We start from the raw sequence: 25,441 nt of genomic DNA on the forward strand, positions 1-25,441 counted from the left end.
AGAGACCCTCATGGGGTGAGAAACGCCGGTCACACCCCCCAAGAAGGGTTTTCCAAGAAGACAGAAAAAAATTCTTATTGCGCCCGTATGACACCACAGACACAAATCTTTGAAAGGTAGCGCCATTTTATTTAGTGTTGTAGGAAATTTTAGGTTACTTCTGAAAAACAAAAGCAAAGAAATTCAGAATTCCCGAAGTAACAAAGCAGGAAATAATTCTGTAATCCAGAGACGCTGGGTGAACTTTCAAGTCAGGGGGAGGAAGAGGTCAAGTTAGCAGCTCACATGATAGACACTGAGAAACCACAGGGTTGAGGCTGGTGTGGAGGTTAAGCTTAACTGGAGGTTAGGCTCTCCACCCGCCTAAGGCAACAGATCCTTCAGCCTTGAGGGACCATTCGTTAGCCGATCTAAAACAGAAGGGGCACAGGCAGGGAAGATCGTGCCTAATTTAACATCAGGTTGCCTCTGGCCTTCAACCCAGCAGGTGGCTGAGTATCGTGGGCTCTCCTCCCTCTGCGCCCTTCCGAGCCCCCACTGTTAGCAGAGCTGGAAACCACACACGCATCCCACTCACCATGCACGCACCCTCCACTCAGGGTCAACGCTGTTCGTGTGGCAAAGGACAGACAGTCCTGCCCCTCCATTCTGTTACCCGGGGAGGCCGACACACAGGAAATAAAAGGGGTGGACAGGACATCTGTCAAAGTCCAAGGACTGAGATGATATGAAACACCTGGGCAAAGGGTTGACATTTTTTTCCGGACGCTGACCTCATCGCAAGGTGTTTGGTATTTCATCAGATGCTTCCCTGAAGTACTGACTGGTCTTCCAGGGGGTCAGCCAGGCAAGGCCAAGAAAGAGCTGTTCCTGCTTCTGCAGAGCACGGCCTCCTCCTAGGGCCTATCAGTTTGGTGAGCACTTTCAGCAGCTAGAGGCTAATTCAGGCTCTCCTGGTATAGACGGCTGGGTGTAAGCCCTCAGACCCACGCTGGCTGCAGAAGCTCCAGCCCTCCAGTCCACCTGCCCCTGCGAACAGCTCAGAGCAGGCTCCAGCTTTCCTAGCTGAGTTCTCCCTCACAGCAGAGTCCTCAAGGACAGGTGTTAACCAGTGACCTTGAGAGGTGCAGGAATGCTACCTGTGGAATTTTTTTCCCAGCAGTGGTAGAAACCAGACACCCTTAAAGTAGATTGTCCTTCATTCTCCAGAGTTCTCAAGTGGCATACAGAGCAGAGGAATTTGCTCCTCCACCCAGACGTTCCTCTCAAACAGAGACCGGGTCCCATCCCCGAGGTCCTAGCAGCAGATCTTTCCACAACAACCAGCTCTCGGGAAGCATGCAGGTCTCCGCAGCGGCTCTTCAGAGGAGAAACCACTTAGCGCTCCCGCCACCCAGTGCACGTGGGTTATCACCGTCAAAGTACATTGACATCAAGTAAAAAACATTGCAGAACAAATATATACACGTGCATTTGCAGAGTTCAAGCGAATATCCAGTTCTCTGTATAGGGATGCACATAAATCTCATAGCACTACAAAAATACAAGTCATCTGAGAAGTTTACAGTGGTCCCCAGTACTGTAGGAGGGTATTAAATAAAAGAGCTATCGATAATTAAAAGCAAATTAGCTAAATCAAGTTACAGTATCATCCTTCAGATTAAAGTGCTCTGATATTAACTAACGTGGCAAGCAAACATGATCCTGAAAAGGGATTCCGCTGCCAATCACCTTGCCTCTTGACTTCAATATAACAAGAGTGAACATAGAAGAGCGTTCCATTTAACAACCGCTCTCATCTCAACCCCTGCCCACCCACTTGGCCTGTGACATTCTTCTCCCAGGAGAGATGTTGGGATTTGATGAGATTCTGTCACAACTGGGAGAAGAAAATGAGTAATACAGAAAACATTCCAATTCCAATATCAGGTTACTAACAACGAAATTACCTGAAGACTCTGAACTGGTGCTATTAGTTGAGAAGGGGGCAAGTGTCCTAGTTTAAAAAAAAAAAAAAGTATGTTAATCTAGTTTTAAAAATACAGCCATCTAAAAATAGGTATCATCTTGCTCTTTACAATTTTATAACAAGGGGTGGGGGAGGGAAATGCCAAGAAGAGCTGCCAAGGGAACCAGGGAGCCAAGCGACAGCACGTGGGAGAGGGCCAGTGGATGCCGCTGCAGTTGTTCCGTACCTGGTGGGACTGTTTTAGCAAGTGCTTGGGTCACCCGATCCCTAATCAAGGCACTCACTTGGTCACTCCAGCCAGCAGGGACCCTGAGGTCACAAGAGGAGGGATTTTGACCAACTGCCCCAGTGCAAAGTGATTCTAATTCCCCTGGCCTACTTTCCGTACCTCCACAGACAGCCCCTCTTGGATGATAAAGAGCACACTTTAAGGCTACAGAGTAGTGGAGGCTGATGTTTGGAAAAGGCAGCTTGTTCCAAATCTCAGAGGCACACTCGGAGGCGTACCCTAAGCCCCTCTGCTCCAGTCAAAAACAAAAGACCAAGTCCGAGGAGCTGCGTAGGTTTACATAGTAACAAAACTTAGCATCTGCAGCCAAAACGCCACAGCTGAGCTACTCAAAAGCCAAGAAAGTGTGTGCAACACCGTACCAATTGCCTGGTCCTTGTGATCTCACCCTAAGCTTTAATGACTGGGGGAGACGTACTTTATATATTTTTAAATTTTTTTATTTTTTAAAGATTTTTTCCAAGGTATGGTTTCTCCCTCCTAGCCCTATTGGCTTTTTTTTTTTTTTTAATTTTATTTATTTATTTTTGGCTGTGTTGGGTCTTCGTTTCTGTGCAAGGGCTTTCTCTAGTTGCAGCGAGTGGGGGCAACTCTTCATCGCGGTGCACGGGCCTCTGACTATCGCGGCCTCTCTAATTGCCAAGCACAGGCTCCAGACGCGCAGGCTCAGTAGTTGTGGCTCACGGGCCTAGTTGCTCCACGGCATGTGGGATCTTCCCAGACCAGGGCTCGAACCCGTGTCCCCTGCATTAGCAGGCTGATTCTCAACCACTGTGCCACCAGGGAAGCCCGGAAGACGTACTTTAAAATCTCAATATTAAAGAAAGAAAACCCCAATGTTAAAAATACATTAATACCCCCAGCGCCATCTGAACCTCTGGGCCAGGATCAGATCTAATGACCATGTCTCCGGTCAGGCATAAAATATTTACAACTTGGTTAAAGGCACAGTGGCATTTAAAAATAAAACCCTGGGAATGTCCAATAAAAGATTCATTGTAATAATTAACCTGGCTTCTGTGGGTGGGACTGACTCTTGCCAGATAAGGCGCGAGGGAGAGAACGATCTGGAGCCTGGACCCTGGGGCTCTCAGGCACACCGAGTCCTCGGCCTTGGGAGCAGGCGGAAACAAACTCACACAAAAGTCTCAGTGCCGTAGGCAAGTGATTCACATTTTTCCTGCTTTTTTGCCAACCTGAGAGGGAACCCGGAGGATGCTGGGGGTCTCTTCCATGACCCTGACCAGCAGGTTGTCGATGTAGTCTTCCAGCTGGCGCACCTGACACTCCTTCTTGCTTATCGTTTCCTTCTGTTTGAGGACAAGCTGGATCAGCTCGTCGTGGGTCAGCTGTGCATAAGCAAACGCGGGTTCCGAGGGCTTGTATTTCTTTGGAGGTGGGGGAAGAAAAGTGATAAAGTCAGTCAAGGAGTCAAACATCTTAAAGAAATACAAAAGAGGTAGCTTTTAGTGACTGAGTCTGTGATCTGAGTCTCCTAGGAATTCGTCTTTGATTTCAGTGGAAAACTGATGACAGATGAACTTTTCTGTGAAAGGGCCAAAGAGTTAGTATTTCAGGCTGTGCAGGCCACAGTTGGCCTTGGCTGCATGTTCGTCTTTGTGGTTTGGTTTGGTGTTTTGTTTTATGACCTATTAAAAATGTACAAACCGTACCCAGCTCACAGGCTGCAGACCCCTGGGCTAGACTCTGGGCTTGGGGTTTAGAGATGTAATGACTGGTGGCCTGTGAACCCTGGAGCTGGCACAACCAGACATCCAAGTGGAGCTGAGCCCCAATCTAAGGTGACCTGTGAAGAAACCCTAGTGGCAGACGGTGCAGGAGGCGACACTGTCCTCCCAAGACAACACGTGGCCGCTCATCCCAGAAGGTCTGCTACTGCCTCGGCTGTGCTCAAGATATCTGGTGATTAGGAGGGTGCACTGGGAGACCCCACTGTAAGTCATTCCCCAAAACTATGCAGAGTCAAAGCCAAGGGCCACCATCACAGCCATCGATGGCGCCCCCTCTGGGTACAGTGGCTGAGCAGCCCCGTCCTGACCAGAGCGGGAGCCCCACGGAGTTACATTTACAATCTGGGGTGACTGGTGGCTGACTGCAAACTGCCCAGGCCCCAGCCACGAGGAAACGCAAGATAAGGATTATATAAAGTAACACGCTGTACCAAGTCTCTAGTGAGAGGGGGAAAAGCCCCAGAGCTAACTTTTCCTGAAATCTGTGGCTCAGATTCATAAGTTTAAAGAGACAACGTCATGGGGCAACCTCAAGACAGTTTTGCCGGCGGAACTCTGAGGTAATCACGGTTTCACTGTCGTGAGGGTCTGACAGTTTCACCGAGGAAGGCTCAGAACCACCTGCTTCAAGAAGCAGCTACGTCAAGAGCAGGGTCAACCCTGACAAGAGAAGACCCTGTTCAGTCCAGTGACGCAAGCTGCCTGCACACCTGGCCAGAATCCCGTAAGAAATCCCGTCCCTCTTGTCCTGGCTACAAAGAACATCACGATGATGGCAACACTAGCTTAGAAACGTGCCTGACACTTTCAAATAGGGTGTGTCTGTTTACATATCCTATCAAGGAAAAAAGTAGTCTTTGTAAACAATAGCCAAGAATACATCCTCAAGGGGTTTTAGATGATACCTCTGTCACAGAAGGATTATATTTATTCAAAAATATTGACTACATAAGATGCTCTGCAAGAGAGTTTGGGAGAGGGAAAGAAGCAGCAGGCTGTGTAGCGCAAAAAAAAAAAATTAATTTCCCCCCCAAATAACAGATTTTATTTTGAATCATAAAAGGAATATTTACTTATCATAGAAAATCTCAAATCCAGAAGAGGGAAAAAATTATTACCCATAACTCCAACACCTAACATTGGGGTCTCTTTCTTTCTTATTCTTCCTGTTTTTCTGTTTTGTTTTGTTTGTGGGGTTTTTTTGTTGTTGTTTTTTATTTGGTTTGGTTTATTTGTTTTTGTTTATTTGTCACACTGCACGGCTTGTGGTACCTTAGTTCCCTGACCAGGGACTGAACCCGGGGCCCCGGCAATGAAACCGTCAAGTCCTAACCACTGGACGCCAGGGAATTCCCTTCCTGGGTTTTCTTTATGATATGTTTCACAACTTTAGCATCATACAAAATCGAGTTTTATAGCTTTTGAAAATTATTTTGTGAGCATTTTCCCATCATTAAACTTTAGAAAAATTGCTTTTTAAATGGATTTTCTTTGTTTGTTTAATTTTATTTATTCATTTATTTATTTATTTTATTTTCCGCTGTGTTGGGTCTTCGTCGCTGCACACAGGCTTTCTCTAGTTGCGGCGAGTGGGGGCTACTTTTTGTTGTGGTGCGTGGGCTTCTCATTGTGGTGGCTTCTCTTGCTACGGGGCACGGGCTCTAGGCACGCAGCCTCAGTAGTTGTGGCACGCAGGCTCAGTAGTTGTGGCTCGCAGGCCCTAGAGTGCAGGCTCAGTAATTGTGGCGCATGGGCTTAGGTGCTCTGTGGACCAATCTTCGCGGACCAGGGCTCGAACCCGTGTCTCCTGCATTGGCAGGCGGATTCTTAACCGCTGCACCACCAGGGAAGTCCTAAATGGATGTTTTAAATTTCATTATATTTTAACCATCTCTCTGTTGCTGGATATTTAGGTTGGTTTTGATTTTCACAATTATATAATAACATTTATTTAAATGTGTGACCATAAATCTTTGGTCACATCCCTAAGTGTTTCCTTAAGACAAATGCATAGAACTGAAAAGGCATGCACACTTAAGGTACTTCCTACAAACTGTCAAACAGCTCTTTGAGGGGCTTCCCTGGTGGCGCAGTGGTTGAGAGTCCGCCTGCCGATGCAGGGGACGTGGGTTCGTGTCCCGGTCCGGGATGATCCCACATGCCGCGGAGCGGCTGGGCCCATGAGCCATGGCCTCTGAGCCTGCGCGTCCGGAGCCTGTGCTCCGCAACGGGAGACACCGCAACAGTGAGAGGCCCACATACTGCAAAAAAAAAGAAAAAAGAAAAGGGACAAACAGCTCTTCGATTTGGACTCTGTAATCTAAAGAGGAAACTATGCAGGACTTTGAAATCATTAGAAGTTCCTATTCATGCGATGACTAAAAAAATTAAAAAGCAATCCAGCAATTACAGAAAGTGAGTAATGGCCATGGAGAGGAAGAGGTGCAACGAAAATACCCATTAATTCAAGAAACAATAGTGCCCAGTGTCACACATTTCCTTCCAGGATTTTTACATTGGATTTTTCCCTCATAGCTGTACCAATAATGACGTACATTCAAATTTGTATCCAACTGTTCCCATACAATATGACAGATGATTTTTGGATCTAGTTGGCTGTATTATTTTTAAATGGAAGTGTGGAAGCCACCTGAATAAATAATACATTCCTAGTTTTAATCATCTATAAAAGATGGCGGCCCTAAAACAATAACAACAACAACAAAAAAAGCCATTGTAGTAATGATTCAGCTGGCTTTTCGTAACTTTAGCGATGCCATTTCTTTTCCTAACCTCTCTCTCACTTTGCAACATTCCAAAGAGTAGTTATTTTTATAAGCACTGTTTATGCCTTAGTACAAAGCGTCTATTCTACGGTCGGCCAACAGCCGTCTCCAGGAACCTTTCCATGTTTACTCAGAGTAGTTACCAGGTATGGTCCAGGACCAACAGCTTTGTTGCATCCAGGCAGGGGGGCAGCAGCGGAACTTACAAATCATGAGTAGAATAAGCAGCCGTTGCCTTTGTTTTAAGGAAAGTTACTCTCAGTCAGGGCCCGGAGATAAGCCCCTGGTTAAATGAGCTTTGAAGAGGAAGCAGAATGGGAACCAGGGGTCTTGCTTCTCTTCGGAGCCAAGCTGCATGCCACAGTAAACGGAAGAGGGGATGGGGCGAGGGGGGTGCTAAGTGACTCTAGTTTTCGTGATGGTCCCTTTCATGCTGTTCTTTTGTCCAGTTTCCCGGTAAATATCATTAACTCCAAGAGGACAACTACAGAAGCCAGCAGGCTGAGCTGGAGAAGTTAGGGTCCACCTTTAGGCTTTGGGCTAAATCACCATAGGTACACAGCTCTGGCTACAGCTGATCATTTTGAGAATGATGCTTAACAGAGTGATGCCTTGTCAGCATGGACAACAGGGAAGAGAAGGCAAGATGGACAGAAGATGCTAACTTGCTTTCAGTAGCAGTTCGTTATTACTTCTCAGCCTCTCGACCCCAAAATCTCCAGCTTTCAGTGTACCTTCAGCCCAGCGCCTGGAGGCAAAGGTGCAACAAAGCCAGAGGTATCAGCCACCGCCTGGCACTTACAAAACTCTTGCAGGAGTGAAGGAGACGTGAGCAAAAGTTTTATTTTAAAAACACAAAAACTACTTGACGTCCTGGAGTCCCTGGGACCGTAAAAATCTATGACTGAATGAAACTTCTAGATGCTTGCAGTAAAATAGAAATAAAGTTTATGTCTCCCAACTGCGATCCCCAGCGGTGGGTTAGGAAATTCCTGTCCACGTGTCTGAAACATAACACATCTGAATCCCTCTGATTTTAGAATCAGAAAGGGCTGGATGAAGATACTCTCCAGCAGAGATCATCTGGGGGGCATTGGTTTTGGTTTTAAGGAGAGGAGCTGGGTTTTTTCGTGTTAGCCACTCAAGCTTTTTAAAGAGCAGAGATCTTCTCATCCAGCAATAGTCTTCCTGGAAATATAGCTTACGGAAATCACCTACAAGAAGGGAAAAGTTCTATGCGAGAAATTGTTGACGACAGTGTTATTCATATTGAAAAATAGAAAACAAGCTAAATATCCACTAACCGGGGAGTGAGTAAGTAAAGGCTGGCATAACCGTCTCAAAGAATAATTAAGTAGCAACATGCAAAAGTGTTTACGATATAACACTAAGTGAAAAAGAGGATTTCAGAGCGTTTCCACGCAGGTGATGGAGCTGGAGAACCATCATTTTGCTACCACCACGTTCGTCAGTGGACAGAAGGCCTGCCAGCAGAAGGCTGATAGGAACAGGAGGCTTACACGGTCTGAAATGAATTCCCCACACATTTCTTACTAACTGTAAAGGGGAAAACTAGCAACTTTGCACTGGAGAGCCTAGTGGACACCACCTAACCTGTCATCAGAGTTAACACCCCACTAACAGGACAGGCTGGTGTCACGGGCTCTTTACACAACGCACTGGAAAGGGCACGTTATTTCTCTAGTTAATTCCTGCCGAGAATGCCCAGCCTCGACCAAACCGCAGGGAGATATCAGTCAAATCCAAACTGAGGAAAGTTCTACCAAACGACTGACTGAAACTCTGAAAAAGGTCAATGTCTTGAAAGACAAAAGAGGCCAAGGAACGATTCCAGAATAAGGGAGTCTCCCGAGACGAGATAACTGAGTGACCCTGGACCGGAGAACAGACAGACAAGAAAGCGCACTACTGGGAAAACTGGTGAAGGTGAAATACGGACTGCAGATGAGAAAGTAGAGAGGCATCCATGTTAAATTTCTTCATTTTGATAAACGCCTTCATTCTTAGGAATTACACACTTAAGCATTTAGGGGTAAAAGGAGCATGATGTGTGCAGCTTACTCTCAAATAATTCAGAAAAAATATATACGCAGCTACAAAGAGAGAACAGAGTAGGAGAGGGTGAGGATGATAAAGCAAATCTGGTGAAATGTCAACAGTTGGTGAATTGGGATGGAAGTATACAGGAGCTCTTTGTGTTATTCTTGCAGCTTTTTTAAAGTTTGAAATTACTTCAGAATAAAGTTACAAAAAAGTCTATCTGTGCAATGATGACAACTGCGAGAATTGTATATTCTTGCCAAAAGATAAGAAAGGACATGTGGGGAAAATGAGAATATCTGATCTGCATGGGCTGGAGGGTGGGTGACAGTTTCTTCTCATTAAAAAAAAGTACTGGTGTCAATCATGTTGCTTGACACACAACAAAATTCAACGACAGCCAAAGAACTATGAGGGGAAAAGTAAGTATCCCATGGAAAGTTTAGGGGCTTCCAAAGATCATCCAGAGACCGAGACGTTTGGTTAAGTCACCCGTGGCGTTACCTGCTGCCCCGGGAGATGTATGTCATGGTGACTCTCACAGCAGGTTTTCTAGATCCCTAACTAACCTGCCTCCTTCTGGAGAAGACATACCTTCATCATGGCTTCGTTGACCAAGTTCTCACTGATGACGGTGGCAGTTCCCGAGCTGGAGAGAGTGACCTTGGTGGCTGCCGTGTTCATCGGCTTCACGGGATGAAGTCTAAAGAGAAGGGGGAAAGGACACTTAGCTGTTTCCTTAGACGTGTACGTCACGGCAGAACCGGAGGAACTGAGGGACTGCCTCTCTCAGACGTGGCCGCCAACGAGAGAGGTGACGGGGGAATGGGGGGGACATGCGCGCTCACACCTGCAGTCCCACATGTGCCAACGTTCCTTCAGAAAGGAAAGCAGTCAGCGCGAGGCAGCCATGCGCAAGCCAACAAGGCACCACTTCCAGCCACGTGTCCTGACCTTCTCACAGAACCCTTGGCCTCGTTATCAACGTCAGGAGAACGTTAAAGACGGTCTCCTATTCTCAGAGGCAGCTGCAGCCTAGGACTCCACTGTGGGAGTCCCCGCAGAGCCCTCTGCGCGCGCCTCGAGAGGGAGGAAAGAGCTCAGAACAAACAGGCCAGCTTCCCATCGGGCGCTGCTTGAAGTAAGCTGTCCGCACTGCTGGGTTTTCCTGGTCAATCTCAGCTGGTTTCCGAGACTAGGAAATAAGATACGGCTCCCGGTGTTTCTCTGCAAGGAGAGCTCTAAATCAGACCGTGCAGAACAATTCTGAATCTATCTCTGAGGACAGCAGCTACTCTGTTCTTGCTACAAACGCAGCTACAAATGCTGCTCCCGGCCCAGGACACAGCCCTTCCGGCAACACAGGCGGACGCACCGTCAGAACAGCTGTGCGGTGAGCAAGCCCTGGCGTCTGGAGACAAGAAGCAAAGGGGGCACGGCTTACACTCACGAGAACAGTCGTCCCCGGCTCTCACCTGTGCTTGGCCGACCCGCTTCCAGCGCTTGGCTGAGCCGAGACTGGCTGTGTGTCTGAGGGTGAGACCCAGGCCTGAAGAAGCGGCTTCCTCTTGCCAGAATTTTCCACTTTACCCGCGGAGCCCTCGACTGCTGCTTTTTTTTGAGATTCTGCTGTACTGGTGTGGTGGGTGTCAGAGTGTGCACAGGTGGGAAAAGAGCGTGTGGCAGGAAAGGGCTCAGAACAGGGGGGGCCGGACACAAGGGAATCCAGGGCTGTGGCTGGAGGCTGACTCGGCCTCCCATCTCCCACTGGTTTTGCCTCCCCGCTGTCACCGGGGCCCGGCGACTGTGGTTCCTGAACCGCCAAGGCTGTGGTCTGCTCTGCAGAAGCGGGGGCAGGTGCTCTGGGCGCTCCCGGCCTGGCCTCGCGCAGGACCCCTGCTGACCCGCCAGCCTCCCCGCTGGGCGCCCTCTCCCGCTCAGCACGGGCGGGCCACGTGCTCGGGGAAGAAGCCCCTCCTCCCAGAGCTGCCACTGGGGCCACCCCTCTGTCATCTTCAAGCTGATCTCCTCTCTCATCTTCTGAAGCGACTTCGGGGATGGAAGGCAGGGTCAAGTCCAGATGGGCCGGGACTGGGAGCTTTGCCTCGCAGGCGGAATGAAGGCCGAGCAGGGGGTCAGACAGCAGACCCTTGTGGTCACTGGCTTTGCTCTGGTTCCGCGCCATCCGGGTGTCATCTCCCTGACTCCTGAGACAGGGACCATCTCTCCCCGAGCTGGCCGCATGCGCGGGGTCCCCCAAGAAGCTCCCCTTGGAGGATGGGTGGGGAGGGCGAGCTGCCAGGGCAGCGGGCCGGGGTCCAGCCACAGCCGCACCCTCCTGGGAATGTCCCGTGTCCCACGCATTTCCAGGGGCAGCCCTTTGTGGCGTCACCTCCTGGGGGTCACCTCTGTCCCCGCGGACCAGCACAGGGGCTTGCTCCCCCGCCTCTTCCCTAGAGAGCTGCTCGGAAAACAACACCTGCCCCTCGATTTCCTTTCTGCCCTCACAGGCATCTGGACCCATCTCTTCGTGTCTCTGCATCGCAGAGTCAAGTGGAGGCACCAACTCGCCCACGGGAACAGGGGGCACCACTTCCTTAACTGCAGGCCTCATCCCGCCACCCCCATCTGCATCCCCCACGGGAGACCTAGATTGACCCGCAGAGCCTGAGGCTCCCTGCCTTGGGGGCTCCCCGGCAGGGCTGCCCATCCCGCCTCTTCTGAGCGCAGTGGTGGACGTTACTTCTCGGGCCTCGACAGATGAAGGGACGGCGCCTTGTTGTTTTCCGGGGGGAGACCCCAGAAGCTCGTCTTCTTCTTGCCCCACTTCAGGCTGCGCCTGGAGAGACTGTCCTGGGTCATCAGTGCTGGTCTTCCCCACTGGAGAGTCTTCCAGCCCTTTCCCCACTGGAATGGGTGTCTGTTTGGAAAGCGAGCCCACAGCACAAGGAACAGTACTTGGAACTTGTGTCAAACTCTCCTTTTCTAGCTCTGGTTCAAGGAGCGAAGGCGGTTCTTCAGGACTGGCCTCACCCACATCTGCGGGAGGCCAGTGTTCAATGGGAGTGGATGTGGAAATGGGGGCTGCTACAGGAGAGGAGAAAGAGGAGCCAGGAGGAGATTCAGAGGACTGTGGCTCTGAATCATGCCCCAGTTTAGAAGGGACGGGTGTCTGACCAGAACTGGAAGGGAGAGCAGAGAACACGAGAGGAGAGAGACTGGAAGGAGGGAGCATGGGTGCGGGCTGAGCCTCTGGAGACACTTCCAGTCTGCAAAAAGGACAAAATAAAATCTGCAGGTCAGTTGCAGATGCAGCATGAGAGGCAAAAGACATGTAAAAATACAGTCTTTCCAAAGGCGAGAACTCTTTTTTATATTGGGGGCAGTACCTTGAGAAGGAACACCAATACTTAATCCACAAAAGGCACAATTTTATCACCAAGTACATCTGCCACAGAAAGGACTGTTGCAATAGAAACAGAAAGATCCAGGTAGAGCAACAGTCTGCAGTCTCTTTTGGTGATAAAGAAAAAGCACCTAAAAAGTGCAAAGCCATAAAAGGTGCACCACAAAGCAAGAAGCAGATTTTGAAGAGGAATACTGTGTGTGTGTGTGTGTGTGTGTGTGTGTGTGTGTCTGTGAAATCAAAGTAGGCAGAATCTCAAAAAAAAGTCTCTCCCACCCCACAGCGCACAGGAATATCGTCACTGTGAATGTGAGTCATGCTGAGAAGCAGAACACCCGGCTAGTGAGACAACGTGCAGAGGAAACACACAAAGAACCCTCCCAGTCACACTTGACAGTGGACCAAGGGTCTCTTGTGCCAGCAAACCCACACCAAAGTGCAAGGAGGAGAGATTACACCTGCCTCAAAGGGAACTCACGGGAAGAACCTACTAAACCCCGGTCTGCACGTACCACCGAAACCTGGTATTGCTCCCAGACCACGACACTCGGAATCTGATACAAAACCAGGGCATTCCACTGTGCTCTGCTTATCTCACTGAGATGGACAGACCAGTTCTAGGTACTTTCGCCAGAAGCAAAAATGTGTGCAGAGAAAACGCTTGCGACAAAGATGCCCGCAGGGAAAATGTCGGGCAAGGGGCAGACCACGCCTGCTGGCAGTGGCCCTGGGCCAGGGCACATCACTGCAGTCTCTGCAGGTGGGCCGGGCTAGTGGTAGGGGCTGGCTAAAAACAATTTCTGCGGGGACCACTACGGACCAGCAAGCAAGGTCTGCTCTAACGTAGGCATGGCCGCTGGGCCCCGGGGAGGGGCTGAGACTCACCGGGGTTTCACAGCTCTGGTCCGGGGAGCCCCGGGTGAGGGAACAGGTGGTGCTGGTGCAGGCTTGGGCTCTGGGTCAGCTTCTGGTTCTGGGATCTGCATGTCTTCAAAGGGGTTCGGGGCTCTGCCCCGTCCAGAGACAATGGCCGCAGTCTCCTCGTCTGATCTCTTCACAGGGCCATCGACAGGCCCCGGCTGGTCCTCACCGGCTCTGACCGCCACGGGCATGCCTTCCCTCTCCTTCCTGGGGGCGGCCGGCGGGCTCTCGCCTTCACTGCCCTTGGCCGGGTCCTTCTTCCCGGTCACCAGCGAGAGCAGAGAGGGCTTCTTGTTCTCCTGTTTCTTGCTCTCTTTGGTTTCCTTCGCAGCCTCCAAGGTTGCCAGAGCCGCGTCCTCCCGAAGGTCCCCACTGGCCAGCGGCTGGTAGGATGGCAGGGACGTGGACTTGAGAAAGTCCTTTGTGGAAGACTCGGAAGGCCCTGCACCTCCTTCCCCAGGCTCCTTCAGAGGCCGACAGGCCAGGTTTTCTGTAGATGAGAACAAATGCTTCTTCCTGAGGCCCTGGGGGGATGGCGAGGAGGCCGGGGAGCTGCCCTTGGTCTCGCTCTTGGCTTCGGGCTGCTCCACATAGACGTGGTTCCCGTTGATACAAACATTCGAGCGGGAAAGGATGTCATTCTTAGACCGAAGCCCTCCCAGGAAGGAGAGTCCTTCCTTCTTGGGGGGGTTGAAGTGGATCTGGTTCAGCTGCTTAGGATCCACACTTGCCGTTCCCTTGTGAGACAAGACTGTGGGAGAAGAACCAAGAACCAAGGGAGTGAGAAGCTAAGGGAAGGGTTCGCAACACGGGGGTGGGGGGTGGGGGGCGTGGCTTTTGTCCTCACGCATCTGAGTGCATTTTTGGTTGTCACAGCTGGGTGGGGTGTGCTACCCGCATCTAGCAGGTGGAGGCCAGGATGCTGCTAAAGCTCCTACAGAGTACAGGGAGGCCCCCACAACAAACCATTATCCTCCCAAACTGTCAATGGTGCTGAGGTTGAGAAGCCATGCATGGAAGCAAGGAAAAGGGCAGTGTTCTTGGTAGAGGTGCAGAATCTGGCCAATAATAGGGATCTGGTCACTGAGACTGAATTTCAAAATACCCAGTTAATTCAGAGTTAATGGAACTGGATTTCTCAGCTTTCATTAGGAATGTATTCCACGAGAGCTCAGTATAAGTACCCAACGAATTAATGAAATATCAGAATTACTGTAAGTTTCCATGGTTTTATCCTTAATTAAAACAAGAAACTCGGGACTTCCCTGGTGGCGCGGTGGTTGAGAGTCCGCCTGCCGAAGCAGGGGACACAGGTTCGTGCCCCAGTCCGGGAAGGTCCCACATGCCGCGGAGCGGCTGGGCCCGTGAGCCATGGCCGCTGAGCCTGCGTGTCCGGAGCCTGTGCTCCGCAACGGGAGAGGCCACAGTAGTGAGAGGCCCGCGTACCGCAAAGAAAAAAAAAAAAAAGAAACTCTGCATGCATTCATTCTGTTAGCCCCCAAAGCTTGTACTAAGGTACATCAGTTACAGAGCCAAATGTTATGGAAAAGGAATTCGCACATTCCTAGAAACCAGAGGGCTTAGAAATAGAGAAGGCTTCCTAACCAAGGTTACCCCTCATCATCACCACCACTACCGTGACCACCATGCGCAGCTCCAGCGCCAGCACCACCAGTAAAAGCAGCATCACCACTACCCCCCCACCATCCCCTCCACCAGCATCACCATCACTGTAATAACTGAGGAGCTGAATTAAAATCTTTCTCCTAAGATTTGTTTGTTTCTTCTCTCCCAAAGCAAAGTAGGCTCAGCTGAGGGAGAAGGGCCAAGTAAGGAGGAGGGGAAGGAAACTCACCGTCCGAGGCAGAGGAGGACTTGTCCTCGTCATTGTCCTCATCCTCCCACTGGGACTGAAAGTCTCCAGGACGAAGCAGCACTTTGTCTGACTTTGCAGTCGGCAGGACAGACATGGACTGGGAAAGTGGTGCTCTCTGCAGGTTGGGCCTGGAAAAGAAGGTCTTGAGCTTTGACTTCTTCTTCTTGTCTTTCGAAGGAGACTCGTCATCGCTGTCAGCCGAGGGCGTCACGCTGGGGAGGATGGCTGACACGGTATCTGACGCCCTGTCCTTATTCTTCCCCTTGATCTTGTCCTTCAGTTTCCCGAAGGGATTCCGAGACTTGTCTTTCATGGAAAGGTCAAACATGCTAGCGGTCATGTTGTTTCTCATAAACTGGATGTCAACCTCAATTTCTCCTCGTTCTTTATTCTTCTTCCCCGGTTTGGATTTCAAGGTACACCACCTACGAGGAGAAAGGCTGAGAGGTTACCTTTGAATGGAAGCGCCTCAAACGATGTTCACAGTCCGCGTTTCCTGGCCTCTCCTCTCTGCTATTACCAGCCTTGTACACAAACCCTGTGTTCTCTTCTTTGGGGAGTGAGGGGTGCAGTGGGGGAGGGCAGAACTTGAAGTTTTATTTCTGAGAATACACCCTTTAGGCAAAGATAGGATCTGATTCTGTACTTAGTGTAAGGTCACCTAAAATCTTGATTCGGTAAAGAGCTATTTCTAAGAATAAAATAAACATTCCATCAAATCACTTCCTGTGACTGGTTTTTTCCTTCAACAGGGTAAAAATGCAAAGATCATATACAAACAGTTACGTAGGTAGAGTGCAAATTTGCAAGAGAATCTCAGATAAAAGCAAGGGTTTGTAGAATAGTCCCTGGCAGGGAGTAATGGAAACTATAAGACAGAGTAAAAGAGATTTGTTAAAGAAAAAAAAAAAAAAAAGAGCGAAGAAAGGCAGTCACAAAGTGACAAATATTGTATGATTCCACTGACGTGAGGCCCCTAGAACAGCCAAGTTCAGAGACAGAAAGGAGAATCGTGGTCGCCAGGGGCTGGGGGGTGCGGGGGGACCTGGGAGTGTCAGTTGGGAAAGTAAAAGTTTTGGAGTTGGGCGGTGGTGATGGTTGCATAAAAATGTGAAAGCACTTAATGCCACAGAACTGTGTGCTTAAAAATGGTTAAAATGGTCACCGTTCTGATATGTATTTTACCACGATGAGAAAGAAAGAGAAACTGAGAGGAGGCATTCATCCGCAGCTTAATAATCAGAAAAAGGAATATTTCAGGCATGATTCAAGAATTTCACTTGGTCATTTGCAAACTACTTCACGATATGGCAAATGATATTATATCAGCCCAACTCCATTGAAAGACGAACTCCAGAGAAAGTAAACCTCCCCTCGGCATTTTCCATCGGGTGAACCACAAGAATGTGAGCCCGGTGAGCGGCGCGGGCTCCGCACAACAAGCAACTCCAAATACAGGGCTGACCCACAGCTGCCCCCGGGGTCACCCTCACATGCCGAGAACCACACTCTGATGTTCTTTTCGGTGACCTATTTAAGAGCTGACGGCTGTGGACTTTAAGGAAATGATGGTTTTGCCCAAATAAACACAATTTCCTCTTTCACCTTCAGCCTGTCCTGCTCCCAGGGCAGATCGTGCCCCCCGCTATTTTAGCTCATTCTACACATAAAGGGGCAGAGGGATGCAGAAACACACTTAGAAACGTCCTCCCCTAGGTCTCACGAGAATGACATGATGTGGACAGCATACCCACTTTACAGATAAGGAAATTGAGGCTCACAAGTTAGGTAACTGGTACAAGGCCTTGCAACTGCTAACAGGCACAGTCAGGACTCTGAACCAGCTCTACAATTTCCCCAAAGCTTTCCCTTACACCAAGATTCCAGGTTGGCACTCCCTCTGAACTCATCTTTGCTGAGCCATCAATTTTACAGCACATAGAAAAGAGGGCTGAAATTTAAATTCTTTTTGAGGAAGGTTTAAGCTTCCAATTTAAATGTCCTGAGATGAAAGAAGAGAAAGGGGAAAGCCCCCATAGCTGGCATCAACCATAATTCATAGGGCTGCACATAAAGTTCAGATACAACGTCATTGAGAAGGACTTACACTGGATTAACAAAATACAGCCAAGATCTGGGAAAATGACATGAGCTACGATTTTGGACCTTTAGGAAAAATCTTTTATGATTTTTAAAACTACAGTCCACAGCTGGAGGAGGAGGAAGACGCAAGGTCTTTACAGCCTCACCCTGCCAGCCAGCCGAGTGTCTTCCCAACACATTTTCCATGGCAGGCTGGGAACAGTTTGCATATCTGTCATTTAGATGTTGAGAGGATTATTTGTATCTTTCTCTTCTGACAGTCATGTGCTAAATGGTAGCCTTGGTGATGAGGGGTGGTTAGCTTTTGTAAATACCAAGGGTAGGCACCTGAAAAGGGGAAGTTGCTGAGAGCTGAGTGTGGAGGCTCAGATGACCACACCAGCCACAAGCAGAGAGCCTCACCTCTTCACCCAGGGCCTTCTCCCAGCTCTTCCACCTCTCTATTCACCCTCCCAGGGGACGCAAAGGCTCCCGACCTTCAAAGAATACCACTTGCCAGCTCCCTGAACGGGGCGCCTTCCCAGCGCCGAAGTCTGTTTATTTTGAGCGAAGCTGCAACCAACTCTAGGATCCTCCCTGAGGGCCTATTATCACCTGATGCCCAGGTTCAGTCCCTGGGCACTAGAGTGGGATTTGTTTTGGAAACTTCTAACACCACTAGGAGGTATGAACAGGCACTTCAACTGTTCCTGTCACTTATTTTCACACGCAAGCCTAAAACCAAAGACCAGGTAGCCAAGAACAGCCACAGGGCTATTTAAGGACGTGAAAAGCAGACTGAATCGTAGGCAGGTAAGTAACCCCTGTGAGTCTGCTGGATTTACTAAAGCTGGAAAGGAAGACAGAAATTCTTCTAGCAATATTATCCAGATCATTAAATTCACACAGCTTAAGCAAGGGATCTTTTTTTTTTTTTTTTTTTTTTTTTTTTTTTTGGCAGTGCCCGGGCCTCTCGCTGCTGTGGCCTCTCCCGTTGCGGTGGCCTCTCCCGTTGCGGAGCACAGGCTCTGGACGCGCAGGCTCAGCGGCCATGGCTCACGGGCCCAGCCGCTCCGCGGCATGTGGGATCTTCCCGGACCGGGGCACGAACCCGTGTCCCCTGCATCGACAGGCAGACTCTCAACCACTGCACCACCAGGGAAGCCCTAAGCAAGGGATCTTTGACACAAGTATAATTTGATAGTTCATGAAAGCAATGATCCATAAATGTCTCACCCTAAGAAATTCCAAAGCAGGACATATTTGTGGGTTCCAACATTTAAGCATTGGTTCAACTTATCAGTGTTTCTGCCCGTTTGATTTTCAGTGCACTTAATTCCAGCACCTCACATAAGTAGTTCATATGTAATCAGGTCCCAGCAGGGCTACACAGCATGTGACGGCAGGGTGGCTGTGTCCCAGCACCACCATTCACGAAGGCCCAGAAAGCTTGAATTATCTCAGGAATCAGGGCTGGGTTTTCCCAGTACAAAGGGCAGAGTACAGAGAGAAAGCCATAATCCCAGTGTAGAAAGTTTATTTTTAGGCCCATATTCTAAAAAATCCTGCAACCTATCAAAAAAATGAAAAATAAAAGGATCCCTTCTATAAGCAAATAGTCATTTTTACTTATAATTAAAACTTAGCTCTTCCAAAATTAAAAGGATCTCTGAATACACAGAAAGTGACAAGAAATGTATATAAACTGTATTTTAAAGTAATAACACGCATAGGATAACAATTCAAATCATACAAAATGGTACAGAATGAAAAATTTAATCTCCATGCCCCTCAGTCAAGTGAGGATCTTGGGAATGAACATGCAAGCAAAAATCATATTATCCAAACAGGGTGCCCTGTTTGGGAGTTTTTTGCTTTGGGGTTTTCTTGGTCAAACACAAGACAAGGCAACAGCTAAAAATATAGAAAAATTCACTTAAGTCTTCTACACTTTCAGAAAGATGCCTTATTAAGAGCAGCAAGGGAAAGAATGAATAAAAGTAAAAAAGCATGAACTGGGTACAGGAAGGAAAATATACAGGATGCAGGACACAGGGTCTGCTTCCCGAGTCACCAGGCTGGGGAACTAGTGTCTGGACCCGCATTGTCAAATCTCCTGGGCTTTTTATTTATTTCTTTTTAATACATTTATTTATTTTATTTATTTATTTCTGGCTGCATTGGGTCTTCGTTGCTGTGCACAGGCTTTCTCTAGTTGCGGCGAGCGGGGGCTACTCTTCGTCACTGTGTGCAGGCTTCTTATTGCGGTGGCTTCTCTTGTTGCGGAGCACGGGCTCTAGGCGCGCAGGCTTCAGTAGTTATGGCATGTGGGCTCAGTAATTGAGGTGCACAGGCTTAATTGCTCCGTGGCATGTGAGATCTTCCCGGACCGGGGCTCAAACCTGTGTCCCCTGCATCTGCAGGCAGATTCTTAACCACTGCACCACCAGGGAAGTCCTCCTGGGCTTTTTAAACACTCATTTTGAGAACAGCTAACACCACCCAACCATGTCCAATTCTCAGGGCTGGTTTGCCTCAGAAGGTAGGTTTCTCAATACAAGGAAAGCTAGTCCCAGGGGGCCTTCTCGGAATGTGGGAGAGCGGAGGCAGTGTGGTTCCTGCTCTTGGGAAATGAAAGGTCTCACAGTGCATCCCTGCAGACGTGCGGGATTACACTTGTAAAGGACTGACTGGTATGCCTCAAAAATAACCTGTCTGCAGCTGAAGCAAACATGTTTTTCCTTTAAAACATTCCAGAGGGGTAGACACAGACAGAAAAAATGATGGCTTCAAAGATTCAAGACACAGAGAAAAGATGGCTTCAAAGATTCGGTTCGGTTCATGTTTTTGCACGGCAGGCACTGGAAACACAAAATGAAGAGGCCAGGTTCTTCGCTGAAAAGCTTACCCACCAGTAGAGAGCTGGCTCACCAAACATCACAAAGCGTTTGCTACACTGAAACAACTGCTGCCTTTTCTTTCTGACTATGAAGTATGAGAAAATAATTAGACATGAAAAGAAATTCCTGCTAAAACAAGGACTCTCACACACAAAGAAGGTTCTCAGTTAATTGAAATCCCAAGGGGCTATAAGAACCACCTACTTAGGGACTCGGCAAAATGAATTAAGACTGCACCCTCCCCTTAGACCCAGGAGGCTCCAGGAAAGGCAAGGCAAAGGAAGACCACCAGCTCCACAAGTCACTTCATTTTAATGAGTGAGCATTAATTTCAAGGGGTCCTTGTCTATGGGTCTGATGTGGACTCCAGGGTCAATGGTGGACCACCTACTTCCCTTCCTGCGCAAAAACTCAACCATGAGTCATAGCATGAATCATCCCCCATGGTAACTAAACTTCATGACACAGGGGAATTTGGCCTCAAGGGAGGAAAGAAGCAGGAAGAACAGAATGGCACCTGAGTCTAATGTTTGAGATGGAGGACGCACTTGATCTTTCTTAGACGGAGAAATTTTAAGAAGCAGTTTATTCACTGTCTTCCCCAGGGAATAAAAATAAATAATAAAAATCACGTGAGGGTAGCAGAGGAGGACATCTAAAAGGGGTTCTGAAAAGGACTGATTCCACATGGGTAAAATGTCCAGACTTTTCTCTTGGTAGCCTAGAGGCAAGGCACAGCAAACAGGGACAGAAAGGTTTATGACCTATAAATGGTTTGTGGTGTGTACCCTACAGAAGCTAAGTAGTTTAACAGGTTTTGTCATTGACCAAGGTAGCTGGTCCTAACTACCTAACTGTGAATACAGAATCACCGACCAGCCAGCCTTGCCTCCCGAGGTGGACCTTCCCCTCTGCCCATCATCACCTTCTTGGTGGTAAATCATGAGGGTTGCAAATGGCTCCTTTTTTACCCTAATCCCTAAAACAGCCATTCTGGCAGCACTGAAAAGCTATCTATAGTCACCAAATTCAATCCTAAAAAGCCAGTAAATTACATGGCAAAGGAGAGATCAAAGAAAAAGCAGGTTGAAAACGCTTCTGATCTTCCTATACTATTTGCTCTACAGAAATTCCCTTAGAAAGTAATTAATACGGGTTATAGAAATTTTTTTTTAATATTTTTTAAAAATTGACTTTCCCTCATGCTAATTCAAACATTCCCTTTTGATGTATTTTCTTGAAGTTTTTTTCCCCCCATAGTTCAACGATTACTAGCTGAGAGGCTTCAGACAAGTTACTTAACTTGTCTGTGGAACAGGGTTAAAAGCACCTACCTCATAAGGAAGTAATGAAGATTAAATGGCTTAATATATGTAAAGAGCTTAGAACAGTGCCTGGCACTTACACTCAGTAAGTGTTTGCTATGATTATGACTTGGTAGTAACCAGAATACACGTGCAATTCTATTTGTAGCGTGTTTTTAAATATAATTGTCTTACAGTCTCCATACCCACCATTTTTAACGGTTGTATGATGTTCTGTGAAGTGCATTTATACCATCGTTCACCCATGGTTCTCAAATGGGAATTTAAGACATCAACAGTTCTGACTGACTGTATTCCTAAGGATCCAATCTTAAGCCATCAAACACAAATAACAATGATTTGCATTTGAAGGGAGTGGGAAAAGACTCAATTATAAAATTAGTCTGTGGGACTTCCCTGGTGGCACAGTGGTTAAGAATCCGCCTGCCAATGCAGGGGACACGGGTTCGAGCCCTGGTCCAGGACGATTCCACATGCCGCGGAGCAAATAAGCCCGTGTGCCACAACTACTGAGCCTCCACTCTAGCGCCCGTGAGCCACAACTACTGAGCCCGCACGGCTAGAGCCCGTGCTCCGCAACAAGGGAAGCTACTGCAATAAGAGGCCCACACACCACATCGAAGAGTAGCCCCCGCTCACCACAACTAGAGAAAAAGCCCGCGCGCAGCAACGAAGACCCAACACGGCCAAAAATAAATAAATAAATAATTTTTAAAAATTGTATGACACAATTTCCAAAATTAAAAAGTACATACAATTTTTAAAAATACCACGATTGGTGAATAATTTCTATAACTTATCATGAGATTTAATGATCCTCAGAACTCTGCAGGATTTCTAAGTAGGTGGGAGAGACAAGAAACAGAGGCCCCCAAACTATTTCAGATGTATGCCAAGATGGCATAACTGACTGCAGTATAAGGATCAAGACATATTTTCTAAGTTGAAAGCAATACCAAACTCCTTGTAGGTAAAGACTAAAGGAAAAACCAAGCACCAGTGTTTTAAGATTCTCTAAGAATTAGAAAAATTAACACATTTATAAACATGTAGGTCTACCACTCCTGCCATCATCTAGTTACCAAGTTTTTACTTGACCATATCTCAAAAAGCCACAAATGTTAATATTCTAACATCAGATCAGGTATCTCGCCTCTTGCCCAAAAGTAAATGCCACTGATGTAGTCTACGTGATCTGCCAAAGAACAGTCTCTGTGGGGTCTCTTTAAGGATGGGGAAAGAAAATGTGATGGTTTGGTTCACCACCTCTCGGCCAGGACAAAAGAAAACATGTCTGTCAGCATGACAGACATCAAAGAACATTCAGTCTACTCTACCCCACAGGCAGACTCACACTCCTTTCTGTGGGAGCTCCCGGCAGGGAAACACAGCATCTGATTTATGTGGTAATCAGGTAAGTCCCAAGGAGGAGGAAAAAACCCCATACCAAGAGCATTTCAAAATCCTGTTCTCATGACAAATGATCAGTAAAAACGAAAAGCTCCATTAGCGTAAAAGGAAACCCCACAGGACTGGTGCTGTAGGCGGTGACACTCTTGAAGAAATAGCTCGGGGCCCGCCTGCCACTGGTGCCCCTCACACAGGACAGCTGCTCTTCAGGATCACAAGAGGCCTTTTCAGACCAGGCTTTCTGGAAGCCTTGGCTGTTCTCCCTCAGTTAGCCACGTCCTTTTTAATAAACAAGAATTTTAGAAGTGAAGTGTGCAGCGGTCACACCTCTAGAAAGGGTTTTTCTGGGATTTCCTATAAATGCCTTCCTTCTGCTCCATTCAGAGGCCAGCATTCAGGAAAAGACACTTAATTACAGCTGCCTTTTTTCTCCCCACGGGCACATTCCTAAATGTGTCCCTCAGGGACACCCTGGAGACGAAAGCCCTTGATTTTTCTCTAACAGATCATCCCCAGACCTGTCCCAGCAGGAAAGGAATTTCTCGTCTCATTAGTGGCTAAAAGCGGCTCCTTTACCAAGGGCACCGTAAGCCCCAAGCTGCAGGTGACCTGCTTCTCCAGTGTTGAGCAGGGGTGCTGACGAGCAAGCCAGACAGCACACTGGGAAATGGAGAGAAGCGGGGCTTTGACCTCATACCGAGGCCACCCGTAGTCTTTAATCCACTGGGCTAAATGTAATATCAAACACTTCTCCACGTCCACACGGGCAAACGACCGCCTGCCCTGTGCCTACAGGGACCGCACTCAGAGACATCTGCGCACCTAGGCTGGGTCACACAGCAAACAACGAGATGGAAATGGTCCCTGGCCAAGGGGAAAGCAGAGGAACTGGCCTGGTCTCCTGCTGAGCCGGCTGCGGCATGAGATCGGACCTAGGACCCCTTAAGGGGAGCACAACCGCTCACCAAGTTTTTTTTTTTTTTTTTTTCCTTCTCCGGTACACGGTCCTCTCACTGTTGTGGCCTCTCCCGTTGTGGAGCACAGGCTCCGGACACGCAGCCCCAGCGGCCACGGCTCACGGGCCCAGCCGCTCCGCGGCATGTGGGATCCTCCCAGACCGGGGCACGAACCCGCATCCCCTGCATCGGCAGGCGGACTCTCAACCACTGCGCCACCAGGGAAGCCCGCTCACCAAGTTTTTTCCACACAGTGGATGTTGGCTTTCTTCAAAGGCCATACAAGTATCTGGGTGTTAATTTTGTTGGAATTCAAAGGCCCTGAGGGGGACTTCCCTGATGGTCCTGTGGTTAAGAGTGTGTGCTTCCAATGCAGGGGGCTGCGGGTTCGATCCCTGGTCAAGGAACTAAGATGCCGCACAGCGCGGCCAAAAAAAAAAAAAAAAGAAACCCAAATACCCTGAGGCTTAGAGATCCGCACCAGGCCCAGGACCAAAGGCCACCCAGGGCATGGCTCTGAGATGAAGAGAAGGTCTTAAATGCCCTTCTATTGCTCCCACATTTGGGCAAGGGCATCTTAATCCTCTGGAGCTAGGCCAGAGTGAGCGTCTCCAAAAGTATAGGGTGAGAAGCACAGTTTTCTCGGACGTATGGCAATTAAAATTGGAGCGGCCAAATGGATACCTAAGATTATCGTCCAGGGAGAGGGAGAGTGATGTCAGCAAGAGCATGTTGGAGTTGATGACCGTTTAATAAGCACGTGTATTGTGCTTAATGTAATCATAACATTTTTTAGTTAATAACTACAATTAAAATGACAGAGATTCTATTTAGAAAAGCTTTCCTCTGATGGTAGTTGTGGAAATACAACAGAAGTCTTTGTAACCGAAAGGAAGTTAAGCAAAACAAGGCTCTTTTGTGCGCTCACCTTCCCTGATGTGAGAAACCTTTACATGGTTGACTGACTTGCCTCCAGAGGCGTAGTTTTCATTTACAGGTTTATTTTCCCTCATGTTATTTATTATTTTTCCTTTTCTTAGTCCTGTAGTCCTCGCAGAAGTGACTCTGCACGCGTGCTGGGGCAACCAGAGAGGTCACATCGGGTTACGTTATTACAAAACAAAGGCTTGGCCTGTGTTGAAACTGTAAACACTTGAAGACACACATATACACACCTTGGTTTCAATGGTGTTTCCTGCTCATTCACTCAGCACACAGGTATCACTGCTGGTGTTGTCTTTGTAATGGTGACCTCACTCTTGTGTCACGGTGACTGCCAGGGAAAGAAATCTGCCACCGTTTCCTGGTTCATTTTCAACAGCAAGTTCTCCTTATTTTGTTTGTTAATTCTTATCACTTCCTCTCACTCACGCCCACCCATACCCAACCCATCACCAGTCAGGCCAACTGAACCTCCAGAATACTTCTGAAATCCACCTACCTCTGTCCGTGACCATGCCTGTCACCCGAGTCCAAGCACCATAACTGGTTGCCTAGATTCCTGCCAGAGCCTCCCACTTCACCTGTCTGATTCCAGGCTAGGCCTGCTCCAAATCTGCTCTCCACCCAACAGCCACAGTGATCTTTCACGAACTGCATCACATCACCCCTCTGCTTTCAACACTCAGTGGCTTCCACTGCTCTTCAACGAAGCCCTGCCTTCCTCTTCAGCCTCAATGGATGCAACCTCTCCAGCTTCCCAGGCATTC

General features: G+C 48.3%; 1 protein-coding gene across 2 annotated transcripts in view; it reads right to left on the minus strand.

Annotated features, from left to right (window-relative positions):
- Positions 1 to 3,427: 3,427 nt before the first annotated feature.
- Positions 3,428 to 25,441, minus strand: part of RAB11FIP1 (RAB11 family interacting protein 1) — a 26,988-nt gene continuing 4,974 nt past the window's right edge. Inside the window, exons 2-6 of one of the 2 annotated variants that reach the window (XM_007448312.1) lie at positions 15,039 to 15,484; positions 13,148 to 13,934; positions 10,332 to 12,125; positions 9,451 to 9,559; positions 3,428 to 3,646 (exon numbers count right to left, since the gene is read on the minus strand). In XM_007448312.1, coding sequence (XP_007448374.1) covers positions 3,428 to 3,646; positions 9,451 to 9,559; positions 10,332 to 12,125; positions 13,148 to 13,934; positions 15,039 to 15,484 — 3,355 coding nt within the window. The remainder of the gene's footprint in view (positions 3,647 to 9,450; positions 9,560 to 10,331; positions 12,126 to 13,147; positions 13,935 to 15,038; positions 15,485 to 25,441) is intronic. The other variant, XM_007448313.1, reaches the window with a different exon arrangement.

This window comes from Lipotes vexillifer, unplaced genomic scaffold (genome assembly GCF_000442215.2).
Source record: "Lipotes vexillifer unplaced genomic scaffold, Lipotes_vexillifer_v1.1 scaffold1166, whole genome shotgun sequence".
NCBI lineage: Eukaryota > Metazoa > Chordata > Mammalia > Artiodactyla > Lipotidae > Lipotes > Lipotes vexillifer.